This window comes from Necator americanus, chromosome II, assembly GCF_031761385.1.
Source record: "Necator americanus strain Aroian chromosome II, whole genome shotgun sequence".
Classification (NCBI taxonomy): Eukaryota; Metazoa; Nematoda; class Chromadorea; order Rhabditida; family Ancylostomatidae; genus Necator; species Necator americanus.
Window position 1 is genome coordinate 32,235,315 of NC_087372.1, and position 16,578 is coordinate 32,251,892.

General features: G+C 39.2%; 2 protein-coding genes across 4 annotated transcripts; both read right to left on the minus strand.

The window, feature by feature from the left end:
• Positions 1 to 1,801: 1,801 nt before the first annotated feature.
• RB195_020151 (uncharacterized protein) lies at positions 1,802 to 8,272 on the minus strand (the record flags this gene model as incomplete). The annotated part of the gene is made up of 13 exons (XM_064188324.1): positions 1,802 to 1,866; positions 1,986 to 2,157; positions 2,237 to 2,351; positions 2,412 to 2,530; positions 2,756 to 2,890; positions 3,502 to 3,622; positions 3,903 to 4,023; positions 5,501 to 5,633; positions 5,732 to 5,793; positions 5,849 to 5,933; positions 6,491 to 6,543; positions 6,681 to 6,775; positions 8,175 to 8,272. 13 exons carry the CDS (start codon positions 8,270 to 8,272, stop codon positions 1,802 to 1,804), a joined length of 1,374 nt encoding a protein of 457 aa, XP_064044205.1.
• A 405-nt stretch (positions 8,273 to 8,677) lies between these two features.
• On the minus strand, positions 8,678 to 16,501 carry RB195_020152 (uncharacterized protein; the record flags this gene model as incomplete). Of its 3 annotated transcripts, XM_064188326.1 has the most annotated exons (13): positions 8,678 to 8,831; positions 8,912 to 9,075; positions 9,928 to 10,087; positions 10,146 to 10,239; positions 10,318 to 10,501; positions 10,573 to 10,701; positions 13,014 to 13,168; positions 15,171 to 15,219; positions 15,275 to 15,328; positions 15,406 to 15,503; positions 16,084 to 16,202; positions 16,256 to 16,339; positions 16,395 to 16,501. In XM_064188326.1, the coding sequence occupies 13 exons, from the start codon at positions 16,499 to 16,501 to the stop codon at positions 8,678 to 8,680; spliced, it is 1,551 nt and encodes a 516-aa protein (XP_064044206.1). The 3 variants fall into 3 exon arrangements, with proteins under 3 accessions (XP_064044206.1, XP_013304300.2, XP_064044207.1); XM_013448846.2 differs by lacking the exons at positions 15,171 to 15,219; positions 15,275 to 15,328; positions 15,406 to 15,503; ... (1 more) ...; positions 16,256 to 16,339; positions 16,395 to 16,501 and having other exon boundaries at positions 13,014 to 13,151; XM_064188325.1 differs by lacking the exons at positions 8,678 to 8,831; positions 8,912 to 9,075; positions 9,928 to 10,087; ... (2 more) ...; positions 10,573 to 10,701; positions 13,014 to 13,168 and having other exon boundaries at positions 15,103 to 15,219.
• Between the last annotated feature and the right edge of the window lie 77 nt (positions 16,502 to 16,578).

A 16,578-nucleotide genomic window follows, 5' to 3' on the forward strand; every position in this document is an offset into this window, starting at 1 on the left:
TTGTCAGATCACAGGATATATTTATGGATGGTGGAGGACACAGGTATGGAATGGAAGATTGACTTTAATCAAATTATTCGATGTGTAGGTTGAAAATAATGGTCGACCTTTATTCACAGTTAACCTTTCGACGTTTTCGCCTTCCGTCAACTCGTTCTTCCGTTTGCATGATCAGAAATAGAGATTATTTATTTTCTGAAATGTTTGCTGCTCTGAAATGAGAATCTAAAACAGATCACATACTCAGAGAATAAATGGAATAGAGCTTCCCTTAGTTGCAGCAATTTGGTCACTTAACAGATTATCTCGAACCAGGATATTTAATGTTATGGAGAATCTCATGCTACTACCTACTTTGTAGATCAAAACTCGAGATCTTGCTCCATGTTTGGTTCATTTGCAGTACAATGCGCTTATCCTTCCTTATGCTGCGTGGCAACGACAGAAGATTGTAAAAATATTGCTGACTCCAATGGATAGAGAGCATGATCGTTGACCACTCCCTATGGGAATGGACTCACGCTTTCCCTTCCAATTCATCCTTTTTCCTTATTCCCTTCAGCATCATCCAAGGCTGCCTGTGTTTTGTGAGCTATAACTTCGGATACGTTCGACGAAATCATCACTCCAGGTAGTTTCCGGTCAGCTTCAGTACTGCGGGGAGATATCGGTCCAATGGGCCGTCCTAACTTGACGTCTTCCTACTTTAATACGGAAGTGTGGTCTTGTTTTCTTTATGTGATGTGTAATCGCGACTAGGACGTGATGTAGTCGGGTCAAAACGATCTGAAGGGGTTGAACGTAGCAGTTGAGATCGAGAGGGCAGGGGCCTCGCTAGCACCAGTCATCTCTGCGTTGGTAAGCGTGGTCCCATCTCGATTCCAACCGCTAGCTTCACCTTACCACTTCGAGCGCAGCTGTTCACGCAACCGCACCAAGTTTCAGAGCGTTTTGACCTGACTATATGATAGATCACCCCTGATAACTCCACAACCACCCCAATGTATACATAAGTAGATCACGCAACCAAAAAGACACGCACAGACGATAATCGATCGTTCTATTGCGTATCAGTTGCGATTTGAGGAAAGGATTTCCACTCTGAGCCTACACTTGGTGTCGCTCTGCTCCCACTTGCTCATAGCATCGTATGTGAAACGTGAACGAAACAAATTCTCGGTGAGCTGTCCACAGGATTAGATTTTTGTCTGCCTGTTCAACTGTCTTGTCGCATATCGGCGGATCCCTTCTGTTATTGATAACTTGCTCCCATTGTAGTAGGTCAGAGTTTTTTTTTTTTTGATCGTGTAACCGCTAGCTCCAACATTTTAAAAATTTGACTTTTTTCTGCATGAATGCACAACATTGTGATATTTTCTTCTCATTAATACTTCAAAAATAGACCTTTGTGATGGACAAAAGAAAATACAAATATTGCTTTCAAATTTATTTCTCCTTTACTTGGAAGCGCAGCGATCCCACGCTATTTCAACCGCGAAAATGTGTATTGTCATCCACTTTTTTAACATTTAGTAGCTAAATATGTATAGATATTCACACTTTTTCAGGGCACCTTCATGGCGCGTGGATATTGTTTCAGCATTAATTTGCAAGACACTGAACGAATTTATTTGTATATGAGGCATAAAACTTTGTCACCGAAGTCATTGTCACCGGAATCAGATTTAAAACCAGCAAGTGATGTAGTCACTGAGTAAATGTCTTCACAAAACATATAGATGAGGTGGTCAAGAACGGAACAACGTGAATCCTCGTTAGTACATCATGGCATGTCGAAAATTCATTTGAAAGCTTGCAATCCTGTTATGGCTCTACCAAGAACTAGTGCGTGAATATCGTGAGTGCCTATAACATGTGATCTAGAGAAACGGAAATACTCTTGTCCAATGACAGAAGATATATATATATATATATATATATATATATATTGTTGGAATTATGTACTCGAAAATTTACAAACCCACCTTCGTATGTGTTAACCGTTTCCAGATTGATCATATGCCTTATAATATGATATTCGTCAACGATACCGTTTCCACCAAGAATATCTCTAGCTTTTCTAGCGATTTCCAGCGCTTTACCGCATGAATTTCTCTTCATCATCGAAATTTGTTCAGGTGTTGCTTGCCCTTTATCCTTGAAACAGAACAGGTAAAAAAGAAAAAATCTTGCTAAATCGTTCGAGGAAAATAGTGTACAATGTAAAGGGAAGCACCTTCAATTGACCCAATCGTATACAACCTTGGAGACCTAGGGTGATCTCTGTCAACATATCAGCAAATTTGAGTTGGATCAGTTGAGTTTGAGCGAGAGGTTTACCGAACTGTATCCTGAACTCAACATCGACTACATCCGATAGATCAGAAACAAAAAACTCATTCTTGCGTTACCTGTCCATTGCATACTGTCTTGAACGATGGAAGCAGTCTTCTGCTGCCCCCAAAGCACCAAAAGCGATTCCCATTCGTGCATTGTTTAGACACCCAAATGGACCACTTAGGCCTCTCGCCTAAAAAGTTAATAGTTATAGTAAGTAATAGTTAATACGTGCCCAACAACTGTTCATAACAACCAAGTTTCTAATGAATAGATTCATTTTTACCTGTTAGTAACATGAATGAAACCGACAATGGTTTTTACTCCTATCACTTAATTGACTTACTAAGTAGCCCAACTTCTACCTCTATTTTCGTCATGATTAGAATTGGAATTAAGATAATAACTAATTCCGCACATTAGGAAGTAGGTTCGCCTCTGGTACTGGTACTTCATCCATAGCAATCTGGCCCGTGACTGAGGTTCGCAACGACAGCTTGCCTTCAATCTTTGGACACGTCAGACCATCCATGCCTTTTTCAAGGATGAAACCCTAAAATAAAAGAAGGCCGTAGTGAAGAGAATTGGAATATTCTGACGGTTACAAAACGACCCCCAGAAATCTTGAGAATGAGAAACTAACAAACTAACAGCATGGGCAGAAAGCAGCATTACTCTATGCTCGTGGATATGTTAATGAACTGCAACCTGAGATAATTCGAACACTTTCTTTTTTCCACCTAATTAATGATTCCAAACAAAATAAAAACGCAAATTTAAGCGTGAAAAACATCATACTCAAACGCTTTCTTCAATGAAATATTACAAATGTATTCTCGTATTATTTATCCTGAAAATGATCTGGTTAAACGTTTTTGTTCTTGTACATATGATCCAAAGACTATGGCTATTAAGGCTGCCCGCAGAGTTCAGAGCCGCGTGGGTGCACGGTTTGGCGGCTCTGCGGTTTTGGTGGTTACTAACCATTCACAACAGTGCGCTCAATAACCACCACAACCGCAGGGCCACCAAACCGCGCCCCTGCGCGGCTGTGATCTCTGTGGGCAGCCTAACGGTTCACAAATGAATGTTGGATAATAAGTTCGGAAGCCCCAGACATTTGAATATTGGAAGCGAAAAATTCACAACATCGTTATTACTGACCTTGACGTCGTTATTATGTCTATCGCTTCGTGCCCAAACAACCAATACATCAGCCACAGGACTATTGCTGATCCAAGTTTTTGTTCCAGTAAGACGATACGTCTTTGTTTTTTCGTCCCATCTCCAATGAATCATAATATAGTATCAATCAAGGTACATTCATTACAAATCCGTTTAATGGCAAACAATGCATAAATTTGCTTCTCTTTCTTGCTGGATTCTAAGCTGCTTAAATTATCTTCACCCCATTACCGGCAAAATTAACCATTTCGTTTGCCTCCAAATATGTCAAATAAATCACTTTTCCGTAATTATTCGTGAACGTACAATCCGAGAAACACTAGGAAATAGGAAATAATTTCTGTTTCGTTAGATGATAATAGAACCCAAACATTATTCACCTGGCTTTAGTTTCCATAGAAGAAATATTGGATCCAAAGTTAGGTTCCGTAAGACCGAAACATCCCACGAGATCACCACTCGCCAATCCGGGTATGTACTTCTTTTTCTGCTCCTCACTTCCTAGAAACAGAATAACTCTACGGCATCCAGATAACTACCGTAACTTCCCAGAATTTTGGCTCTGTTTTCAAGTCCTATTTGAGATCCATTCCCAAAAGGAAAGATGTTCTTAGTTGGAAAGACTAACAAGTAAAGCGTTTTTCTTCGTATATATCAACATAAGAAGATAAGAAGTCTGATCATGTCCTCTCCAGTCAAAATTTGTAATGTTATTATAAACATTACCACCTAGTATTAATGGGGTGCGTGTAAAGAGGGTCCCGGCGGAATTTCGAACATGCCCCGGTCATGCCTCGTCGGAGCAATTAGCGATGGTGCGTGTCCTAAAGAGATTCACTTTCGTTAGCACCTAAATAGCTGATTCTGCTTACCTACCGCTAATCATACGCTGCATAACCGGCTAGGATATAATTCATTCAATTTAGTAATCGTACCAGAAACAAGACAAATCCTCACGTAAAAAATGAGATAAGGATGTACCTAATAGCTTCAAATTACGTGCATAAAAATTTTCGTTAAAACGAAAAATTCCAGCTTTCGAAAGTAACGGTAATGAGAACTATCGTTATCCTGTAACTCGCAAGCTTTTTTTAGGGCAGAGGAAGTTTCTGTATCTCTGACTTCTTGAAACTTACAGGAAGGAAAAGAGTTCAAATTTGGTAAGATTTCTAGACTATCTGAGGGTGATATAAAGACAAACTCACTCCCTTTCTTTATTAGAGCACCATACAAAATGCCATGTACTTCTATCTAACACTATTATTCTTTGACTTATTCGGTAATTTCGACAGCACATACCACTCTTCTTTGCATATTTCCTTGTAACTCCGCAGTTTTCTGCGTCTTATGAACGACTGGAGCGTGACCTCTTCAAGGTATGCTCGCGTATCCGCCGGCATATCCACTGGGCACGTTATGTCTCGCAGGCATTCGCGGAGAATCCGCCGGGACCCTCTTTACCGTTCCCCGTATTAATGTTCTTCAAATATAATGGTCGAGACAGTATGTAACGAAGATGAAATGGAAAGTGGAAGGGATATGGTCAATCGAATAGAAAGAAGCAAAAAAAAATCATGAACGTTTCATGAGAGTTGATATCAGCGAGACCTGTTTCGGAATTATTTCAGACTTAGGAAACGAATAAAACAACCACATAGTGTAAAAAAAATCTGAGCGCATTTTTCGTAAAACAAATGCTTGAGCTTGTCATAAGAAGCAATTTTGGCCGATTTCGATTTTTTTGAAAACGTCGATATAATTTATATGATGAATGGATACTGTAATCGTTTTCAGAGTGTGAAATAACTCCCAAAAGTGGTTTCGGAAGGTTCGAATTTGAAAAAAAAAAATGAAAAGATAGGATAGGACTAAAATGACATTCGAATGTAAGGAACTATACATCTTAGTCTTACTCATTCAAACACTTGTAGTATTTTCGACCTTATCGTGCCGCTACCTTCACTGTTTAGCAACCCACCGTAATTATAGATTGGGCCTATGACTAGACTTGTCTGAACACTCATTGTCGACCGATATCCAGAATCTACTCGCTCTATCTCACGTGCAATAAGCCCGTAACCCACAGTTGTTGCGCCTGCACATCCGTAGCCCTGAAGAACAGTTAAACTATTATACCTATACAATTCAGAGAACAAAACGAATGCTAGTGAAGTAGGGGAAATGTAATTTAACAACGTCTTCACTCCACCTGGTACGGTGCACCAAGCAGTCCCATTTTACCCATTTCTGGTATTAACGTTGGATCATACTCTAAAGAAAAGAAATTCTATCACAGAAATAGTTTACTTCATTGGCCTTTACATACTTTCCTGTCGATACGCCTCGGTAACTCGCGGGAGCAACTTTTGTTGGCAATACTCATGCGCTGTTTCCATGAGAGCTCTTTCATCCTGAAGAAAAGCCAAGATATGAACAAAAAAGGTTGAATAAAAGCTAAGCCATCAATTTGCTGCAGAGGAAATCATAAGTGATGTGAGACGGATAACATTTAAAAGAAGTAGAAATGCAAGATCAAGGGAAAAAATGTAGCTGAGAGCCCACTCAGTGGCGCCCTTATTTCTCGACGCTCTAGCTTACTTTTTCTCTTAGTAACTTTAGCTTTCATGTCATAGGTCCTCTAGGAGTAATGCTTAGACCTTAGGGTCCCGATAAATTTAATTATTTATTTCGAGAAATAAGGGAGCCACTGAGCTGTTGAATTGAAGCAGAATTTGTTAAAATCTATGATAAACTAAATCAAAGCTAATCATTATCTATGGTCAATCATTGTAGATTTCCATGAAGAATAAAAGTAACTATAGCCGGCACCAGGCATAATGTCATCGTACTATGAAAAAAAAAGAAACCTATAGAAAAGAGAAAAAGTGATTTCCATGACATAAAAACTATCTCGAGGTCATAGACACATCAGAGCCTGTAAAAACATTGACTAAAGACATAAACTCACATCCGTAATCTGCGAAGAGATATCGAAAGCGTCTCGGAAATTGAATGAAGCGCCTGAAATAGCAAAAAGATTTTATGGCTGCAGTTTTGAAAGAAAAGGAGTAAGCCTAAAGTGGAAATCACAACAACTTTGAAAAATTAGTTTGCAGCGTATTTTCTTTTCTTACAAAAAATAAACATTTCAAACTCACATCGACCATTTGAGACAACAGACGGCGAGGCTCTCAACAAACTACGCGTAACCCCAGATAACATCCTTCCAGTTAGAAACGAACAGCACGGATCGCTAAACGGAACGAATATGAAACCGAACAGAACGTCAATAATCAGTGAAAAAAAAATTGAGAACATCTGGTTGATGGTCGAGTGTTAAAAAATGAAACAGTTGAGAAACCAATCTAGCACAGTGCAATAAAAAAAACATTTTTTTTTTCAAAAAAAGCAGGATAAAAATAAGTTCATGATGTGACAAAAGAAGATCTATAAACAATGGTCCTTAGGAAAAAGCATCATTATTATATTTTTGTGTATAAAATAGGATATCCTTTTTTGAGTAGTCTTCATCTCTCACGTTCAAATTGTTTTTGAAAGAACCTATTTTTGGGAAATTTCCGTGTTGCGGTCACTCTACCTCTTAAGTGAATGCAACGAAAAAAAAAAAAAAGGTAAATTAGAGCAGGAAAGATTAAATAATGAGGAAATCAATTTTTACAACGCATACAACTTAACAAAAAAAAAAGAAAAGTTCATTTTAAAAAAAACGCAGCTTTGCAGAATGCATATCAATCTTCTAGTATAACGTTAATGTGGGAAGCCTAGAGAACTTTTTTTTTCATACAAAAAACCGAAACTGACTGCGGGCTGCATTGGTTGGGCGCTTCCGCGCGCGCGCCAACACGTACACTGCTCTCGGATACACGCGATTCTCAATGTTTGAAAACCAGCGCTTGTCAAGGCGAAGTTATTTACCATTGTTTTATATTCTGTGTTACTTGTGAACAATGTTATAATGTTCCATTGGCCATATGTTTGTTTTCACCCCGGTCCATCCAACTATAAAAACTATAGCAATGATAAGAATAGGAAAGATAAGCAAGGGCAGTTTGTTCATGGTGGGAGGAGTGGCCGTAATGGCTAATCAATTTCTTCTAATACAAAAATAATATAAGGGGCAAAGCGATAGCGTCCGCGGCGAATGTAACCGTATATAAATACAGTCAAACTGCAAACGCACAACTGCATGACCCGGCCACATTTCACTAATCCTATATGTTATTTCCAGCATGAACTAGCCAAATCTCACTATTGTTCCCATTTTGAGTTACAGTTTTTGCGACGAACCCAAGTTCGTACAGTAGATATGGGAAATCTGCACTGAAATATTAGCAAGATCTATTTATATGACTATTTTGAAAGGAATATATTCAACGAAGAAAAGAAATCTGCGACGTCGCCAGGAGCAAAATGCGTAAAAAGTTCATAATTATAATGTTCATGTATCAAATGTATTCTTGAAGCCCTAGTTGATCAAATCACAGAAACACAACCTTACAAACAACACAAAAGCAAAGGCCGTTGCTCACGGAACCCGAACAAAAATGCAAATGCCTTATCTCCGTCGACAATCAAAAGAAGGTTCTCGACGCTCACCTACACGGCATCTCAAATACTATGATTATCTTAACCTTCGTAACCTTGAATAGAACAGATTTGTGAATGCTTTATGACTTCTTGACTTCCGTCCTCGACAATGACTAGCCAGTAGAACTGGAAAAATGTGCATTTTCGAGAAAACAAACTTCGCAATCAACTACAATAATTAACATTAAATCGAAAATACCAAACAGAAGAAGCTCTAAACGGAAACGCAATTAAGCCAAAATAATACAGGGAGAAAAAACCATACATATACGACCACATCACAAGAACCTACACAGAAATGGTATACCCGCAGAAAAAGCGCGTAAATCACTTATATGTCGCTTAGGCAGACAAAACAAATATTCGGTGAACTCAAAGAAAAGGAATAAAATATGCGGGAATACAGTTAAGTGCTAATTAAGTACAACAGCGATAACCAAGAAATGCAACCAATGCTAATCTCGAACAGAAAGTCTTACAGAAGTTCGATGAGCCATCGATAATAATATGCGATATTTGGAACCTTAACAATTAGGCTTGCTCTAGATTACGCATGTGACAAAGGTGGAAGAATTCTCATCAGCTGGTCGCGCTGAATAGGGTCTGTGATCGGCTTCGAAGGGAATTCCACTTCGAATTGAACGATTAGATCACCGTAGTGGCCGGGGGCCTTTGGATTTGGCAGTCCCTTCCCGGTAATTCTAAAAAGTCAACGAGTTCGCCAAAAAAAGACCTACAGAACATATAATAATGAGCTCAGTAACAAAAAATGATAGCAGACCTTCTGACTGTATTTGGTTTGACACTGTCGAGCCTCAAAGTAGTCGAAGGACCAATGAGTGTTGGTACCTCCACTGTGCATCCACAAAGTGCATCGCGAAGTGAAATGCGGTGGATATATCGAATGTCACAAGCTTCACGCTTGAACACTTTGTGAGGCTTATCCTGGAACGCACTGTATCCAGTTGTGTTAGGAAAATGTGCAAATGACCTCGAAGTCTACTCTCCAAGTGAATTCATAATCTTGCCGACTTTTTCCGTCATTTAAATCCACACAATAAAGCGTCGCTAGTTCTACGAATATATGAGAAATTTTTTACACAGAAGCCAAGAACAGATCAGAACTGGTTCCTGAAGTACGTTGAGCGCGATACACAATCTCTCCAACTAATACGATCAAACGTTGATGATTCACTCAGAGCGTGTACATGTTGATGAGTCAGTAAGTATATAGAATACTTCAAGCAAACATTTTAGACATAGATTTGTTTACGGACGATTCAGTGCACGAAATATTATACGTGATGTTGAAAACGTTGTTACGTGTAAACGTTTTAGTTGCAGCAATTCGAAGAGAAGTAGAATAATTTCGCATCAAAAAGACAACGTAGCACGTGAAATTACTTGAAGGCAGCATACCACGAATCTGAGGTGGTACAGATTTCATGTGGAGAGCTCCTATACGGGGTTGTAGTTTGTTAAGAAGAAGGTGATGCCGTTCATTTCTTCCTAATCGCCGTAAAAAACGGCCCGGAAGAAGCGGCGCGTGCACAAGGCTGGCGCACTCCAATCGAACTCGTTGTGGAGAATAGCGCCCCGGAACGCTCGAAGCCGCATCCTCCTGGCTGTTTTTTTTTTACGGCAATTAGGAAGAAATGGAAGGAATCACCCTCTTTCCCATAATCTACGACCCCGTATAAGCATAACCCACCTGAAACCCGCACCACCCCAGATTCGTGAGGTGATGCCTTAAAGCACTCTCTCAGCACATAGTACTCCACCGCATAAAAATCTCACCTTTATCACGAACACGATATCTGCTGGTACACGTCCAGGATGTTGGTCGCCTTCTTTAGGGAAAGTAATTTTTGTGCCACTCTTCCATCCTGGTTTGATGTTAATTGTCAAAACCTTGTCCTCTACGCGTGTCGAGTGACCATCTGCATTCAACACCTTCCTAAACGAGATTCAACTACGGTACAACATCACGCTTACATCCAAGGCCATACAATTACCTGGTAATTTTCATTTTCTTGGTGCATCCGTGATAAATGTCCTCAAGACTAACTTGAAGCTCGTGCTGCACTGTGGGGTCCTGTTTCGGCGCAGCTACAACAAAAATGTAGTATGAGAACAAAACACAACCTTGCAACACTGTGATGCTGAAAACACTACTCTAATACTAACCTCTTCTATGCCCGTGAGGCATTCCGCCAAAAGATGTGAAACCATTCATTCCATCATCCATACCACCACCACCCATATTAAAGAACACATTTGGACCATGTCCACCACCCATTCCAAAAATTCCACCGAACGGATCGTCTGATCCGAAGAATTGTGTGAACATGCGCATTGGGTCGCCTTGGAACTGAAAGCATCCGATAAAAATGCTGTCCAAACAGTTTAAAGCATATTAAAAAGAATAGAAGATATGCTAACTTCATAGTGAAAACCGCCTGGTCCTCCTCCCACATCGGGTCCACCATTCTTAAGACCATCCTCTCCGTATTTGTCATATATCTCCTTCTTTTTCGGATCTGATAGCACATCATATGCCTCAGCAATCTCCTGAAAACAACCTTTAAAAAGGACGAACTGGATTAAGAGATAATTGATGACTCAAAATTAAAATACGAAACAGGGAACAGTTTCGCTACTACAGTAGTACCAGTAAATGTAATTCTCGTATGCTCAGTACACGTCGCAAACAAGAGGAACGACCCTTCAGTATCAATGTAACTAGTCAGATAGACTGAAAAAAAATATGTGTCATACATTTGAAATAAAAGCAATTGACCTCGACTACTGACTCCTCAATTACTTTCGCTGAGTATTGATTTCTAAACAACAAAACTCTCCACTCAAGCTATGTGCTACTTGCAAAAGGTGCTTTCAAACAATAAAACAAGAATATTAGAAAAAGAGAGAACCCAGACTTGACAAATACTGTTTCATGTACGTGATGCAAAAACAAAAAGCATATGCTTACTTGAAAGCGAGTATGAAAAATTATGTCATGCTTGCCAAATTGAATATGCGCAATTAGGTCATGATGGTTATACGTAGTAAACACCCGCAGAAAACATCGCTATCAATTCAAGGCCAAGTCCGAGTAACTAAACAAGGTCAGTCGCTAAAAGAAGCGAACCTAGATGGACGTCGGAAGATCAGTACCGTACTTTTCTTTACCCAAAAATGATCTCAACATCAAAAATCATAAAACTACGGATAAATTAGACCTGACTGCTAGAATACCACTGCAGACTAGATAACTGACTATAATCTGTTAAAAGCAACGTTCGGGAGATCTTCAACCTTTGTATACCTCCACCACCAGACGGAAACAGACTAGTTCACGAATATCATGACAAACGTTCACAAACTAGAAGCTTACAACAATCGCGTCCAGAGAAAAATGCAAGTGCAGTGAATTCGATACACTGTTGCCAATTGCTTATTCAACGCTATTGTGGCACCGGTCGTTAACGTTAAATACTTTGCAACCTCCCTCTCCTCCAAAACAAAAAAAAAATACTTTGGTACTATACTTCGCTTCATACTTCGCTAAACAAAAGGTTCCTCTCATATGTGAGCAAGACAAATCAAATCGTTACGCCAAATACTTTTCGTGGCTCTTCATTAAAAAAAAAACATAGTCTTGAATAATAGCAAAATAATATAGCAAAATAATGACATTAAAATGGAATACTATGAGAAGTATAACTGCAGATGGAATATCCAGTGTCTCCAAGTGGGGATCTCCGACAATCCCCTTCTTTATAGTGTTTGTCTCTCTCAGTCAGCTCTTGATTAGCGTATCAGATCCTAAGATTTGTTGAGTAGCAAATCAATAGGAAACCGTTCATGAGATTCAGAGGAGGCACAACCACAGTGCGCTTGACCTATAACTCTACTAGATGTCCCCCCACGTGCGTATCTCGCACTCACGTTCCCGGAACATGTGTAAACACAACACTTCATAACATTGGCCAATATACCACTTAAAAGTACACAAAGTTTAAGGAAATTTATACTGCTGTGTAGCTCCGAAATTTCCAGGCACTACATCTACAAATATCGTGCAAGTCCCTTCGCTTGCCTTCAGTTATCAATACAAATTTAAAGCATTCATTTTCTGTAAACTTCTGCTATGCGTTTAAATTTGTCTTTTTCAAAAACAAAAGGTTATTTTCCTTTTTTTTGAATAAACATACACATAGAAGAAAAATTTCGCCTTCATTTTCTTATAGTCACTTTGCATTGAGAGTTTGAATACTCTATATTCAGAAAATATTCAAACTTCTCTACTAATTAGTAAATGTTGGAAATAAGATAGTGTATAACAACATTTCAGTCCTACATATGTATTTATTCATTGCTGTTCATCCTTATTCTTTGATATAGGTTGACGCACGTCCCCCGGACAGCAAGAGACAACCGGGTGAGCAGCATTCCCGCGACCGAGTTTCCCATCTACTTCGGGAGGACTCAAATTAACAAATGTTGGTGGAACTAGGATGAAGTGAAAAAGATTTCAAAAGGCAGGATGAGTTCTTCAAATCTAGGTTCTAAGTAGAATGTGGAATAATAGTTATCTCCACATCTATGTAAAAGTTGGATCAAATTGAATGGACTAAACAGAACGCAACAATTTCTGCCAGTCTTTAGAAAGTCCTACATTATGCGAGAAATTGCTGAACTCATCCTGCCTTTTGAAATCTTTTCACTTCATCCTATTTTAAAATATGGAAATGAAACTATAATAGATTTAGAACATTTACCTACACTACAATACTGTACCTTAAATTTAGTCCAACATTTCCAAGCGAATAACAATGCACTGAAGCAAGATATGATCACTACAAATGAATCAATCTCACCTTAAATTTATTCTCAGCTCCAGCTTCCTTATTTTTATCTGGGTGGTACTTCAAAGCCATTTTTCGATAGGCCTTCTTGATTTCGTCGTCACTTGCACCCTTCGCCACACCGAGGATTTTGTAGTAATCTTTAGCCATATTTACAAGTAAAGAATCTGGAATAGGGAGTAATAGTAAAGTATTCAATGTTGGACAGCTCCGAAATAATCGAGCAATGCAGGAGTACACGGAAAAAATCATGAACCCAGTGGACAATTTGTCAGACTTCTTCACCAGACGTGAGCAGAAATCAGTATTTACAGGCTGTTTTCCTGATGTGTAGCAGGAACCCCCATTCCCATTGGGTGTAGAAGTTCATATATAATCCTTACAAAGAGCGAAACATAAAACAGCAGCGAATACTCGAAACTACGGCGAACAACATGAGAGCCAACACGTGGAGTGGATGTTTTCGTGTGCGCTCCAGCGGCAGTCTAGAACCTTCGCGCTCTTTCTCTCCGCTCTCACTACGAAACCAATGTTCGATCTTCCGCGTCCTATAACAAACTCGCGGCCCTCGTGGTGGCATCTCGCCATCGTTTATACTGCGGGCTTGCGCGTCGGCGTTTGGTATGTCGTTTGTTGATTTTAAATCCACAAGTTCCGGGCAGCATGGTTTTCTATGGATTCTCATTTGAATTTTCTACTCTGGGAAGGCCCACGTGTCTTATTGTGTTGAGCAGCAAACTTCGTTTGGAAAGTATGTCCTCTTTCTTAGTAGTCTATTTTGCGTTTATAGGAAAAAGTATTCTTGTAGGAGCTGCGAGGATTCTGACTGCGTGAGATAATTTCTTATTTGTGCTCAGAAGCAATATGATAGAGCTGAATAGAACAAAATTTGCTCAATCTCGTGATGTGGGAAGGTTATTCCATGTCACGACGTGGCAGGGTTAGCGAGTCTCGACCTCTTGCTTTTTTTTACTATGTTGCTAAACTGTAAGAAATGTCAAGCTAAATTTTCCCCTATCATATGAACTGTCCGAGTTGCCAGGTACAAAACAAATCTGGTCGTACCTTTACAAGAGGTTTCATAGAGTTTTTCCATTAATTTCGGGACCGATCTCCTTTTGCTCTTTGATGCTCAACATATTTAACCGTTACTTTGAGATTAGTAATTTGTAAATGGAGGAGGAGAACCTGAACTTTGTGCACATTTACAGATAGAGAAACAAAACAGTACGATTCAACACGATTAAAATCGTGGAGGAAATGTCAGGATTAATCAGAACAAAGACATCGGAAATGTCAACTAAGTGGAAATCCTTTAGTTAACTGTTATTTCGAATGGTTTTTTTTTTCAGGAAATCTATTTAATAAAAAATTATCGAAGGAAGAATTTTCCCATTTTCTCCATTTTGGTTAGTATAGTATTATATTAGTATTTTGGTTAGTGGTTGTTAGTCTTGCAAGTTCATCATGGTGCACAGTAAGTGGTCAAAATGGTTTGTTCTTAAGGTAGATTGACACAATTAGTAATCTTTTCTTTTCCAGACACCTTTAACATTCTTCATTCTCTGAAAATGTTTGCTCAATCGTATTGAAACTTTATTTCGAAACTAAACAAGACCCTATCACTAAAGTCAAATGGAAATGAAATGTGTTTGGAGTCAATTCTCGATGGATTGCAGGCAGACGTCATTATCCAATAAGTCGGCTAGTCGAGTAAAAAAAAGTAACTGTAAGTAACGCTTGGCTTTGTCTGTTAATAGCATGATTATGATTCAAGAGATGCTACATTATAAGTTTATGGGATGACGAACAACGATACTATTGGGAAATCTGTAGAACTTCGAGTTTGTAGGATTATTTGGATAGAAATTACATTATCAACATCAAACATCTTAAAAATCGCCCACATATTTGATCAACTTCACTGAGATTATGCAAAGGAAATAAAAGTAAATGAACCTCCCACGTCAATTTTCATAAATAGACTGAGAAAACACTTCTTACATCTAGTAATTGTGCTTATTAGCATCATTTCAAAAGTTAGTTTCTTAAGGCCTTCTTTAAGAGAAACATTTGGCATTTCTTATCATGTTTCCTTTAGTTACAGTAAGCAATTTTTGATGAATCCTATTGAGAACGATAAAAGCATGATGAGACTTGGAATGTAACCGATTCCTGCTTGAATGCATCGTTCGTTGCAGATGAACAGTTCAGCTATCTAAAAGAGAATTTTTTTCCACTCAGAGATTCTTTGTTCATTAGATGTTTCGAACCTCTCGACTCTGATTGATCTTCGCCTCTGAACATCCAATATCTTCCCGAAATTTCTGCAAAACTTCTTTTCATCCGTTTCTTTTCATTTTTTTTTCTCTTTCAATCATAATATTAAGCAATGTGTTCTCACTCTGATTAGTTTTCGCCATTGGGAAGGTGGAATATATGTGAATGGGACAACACTATAATTGGTAGGCACCGGTGCGCAACCCGTTTCCATTGCATTGCCTAGATGCATCAGATTATAGACTCTTTGATACTTATTCTTTCCGTGGAGATGCTTGAATGTCATAACACTGCTCATCGTCCTCAAAGATGTGACAGCCGGACCCGGTGGGATCCCCTTCACTTTAGCTGCATCCCTAGAGCTAGACCCCCTTCACCTGGGGAAGTCCGGCTCCTCCCTATCGCACCCGTGATTGTACTGTCAGCTTCGAATATGCTCAGACGAATGAACGCGACGCGTCTATCACCGCAACGCGTACTCTTTCTATGCTTAGCACTCCGTCTTTCCTCCACCCTGTCCGAAAACACATTATGGTTGAGATCATTCGGTGCCGATTGTAACATGTCCAGTGACTACTCACATCCTCTTAGTATTAGGGGACTTAGTGGTTAGGATCGAGGCGGGACCATCGCGAACCGCAGCAATGAATAGTGCTACCAAGAGTCCTACTTTGGCCCTAATTGCTACGCTCCACCGCATCGCTTCCAGCGCGAATGTCTTTTTTATTGCCGCTCGTAAATCTTAAGTGTGGATTTTTATTCTTATTCTTTTGTTTACTTCAACGACAATGCTAATCTTCACCTGTCCATAAGCAACTGACATTCCATTCCGTTGCATCTTCATGAAGAAGAAATCCTGTGTATAACTCGTCACTACATAAAAATTCTTTCTGTTCGTATATAGAAAAGAAGGATGAGTTCCTGCAATTTAGTGTGCTTCTCCGGTGTTTTGCTATGGTTTTTGCTGAACATACATCGCAATAAGAACCCTTCTTTTTGACTGATCATGGAATTCTGCCAGTCGCTGAGCGATTTGACGTTTAGCGAGCCAAAATCGGCTGAACAAGACTCTTACTAGTGCTAGAATAGGGTGTGGATTTTTCTTAAACTTACCTTGGAGTTCTGCTGCAAAAGAAATTGTTATCACAATGGAGAAAATTTGATGTTCTTACTAGTAGAGTTATTGAGAACAGAATGAGTAGGCAGCCTATGAGGGCCATGGTCGAGTAGAAATGAATGTTACCATGAGTGCATGTGTTTACAGTCGGCTTGCAAGAAGTTGAACATTACTTATTAT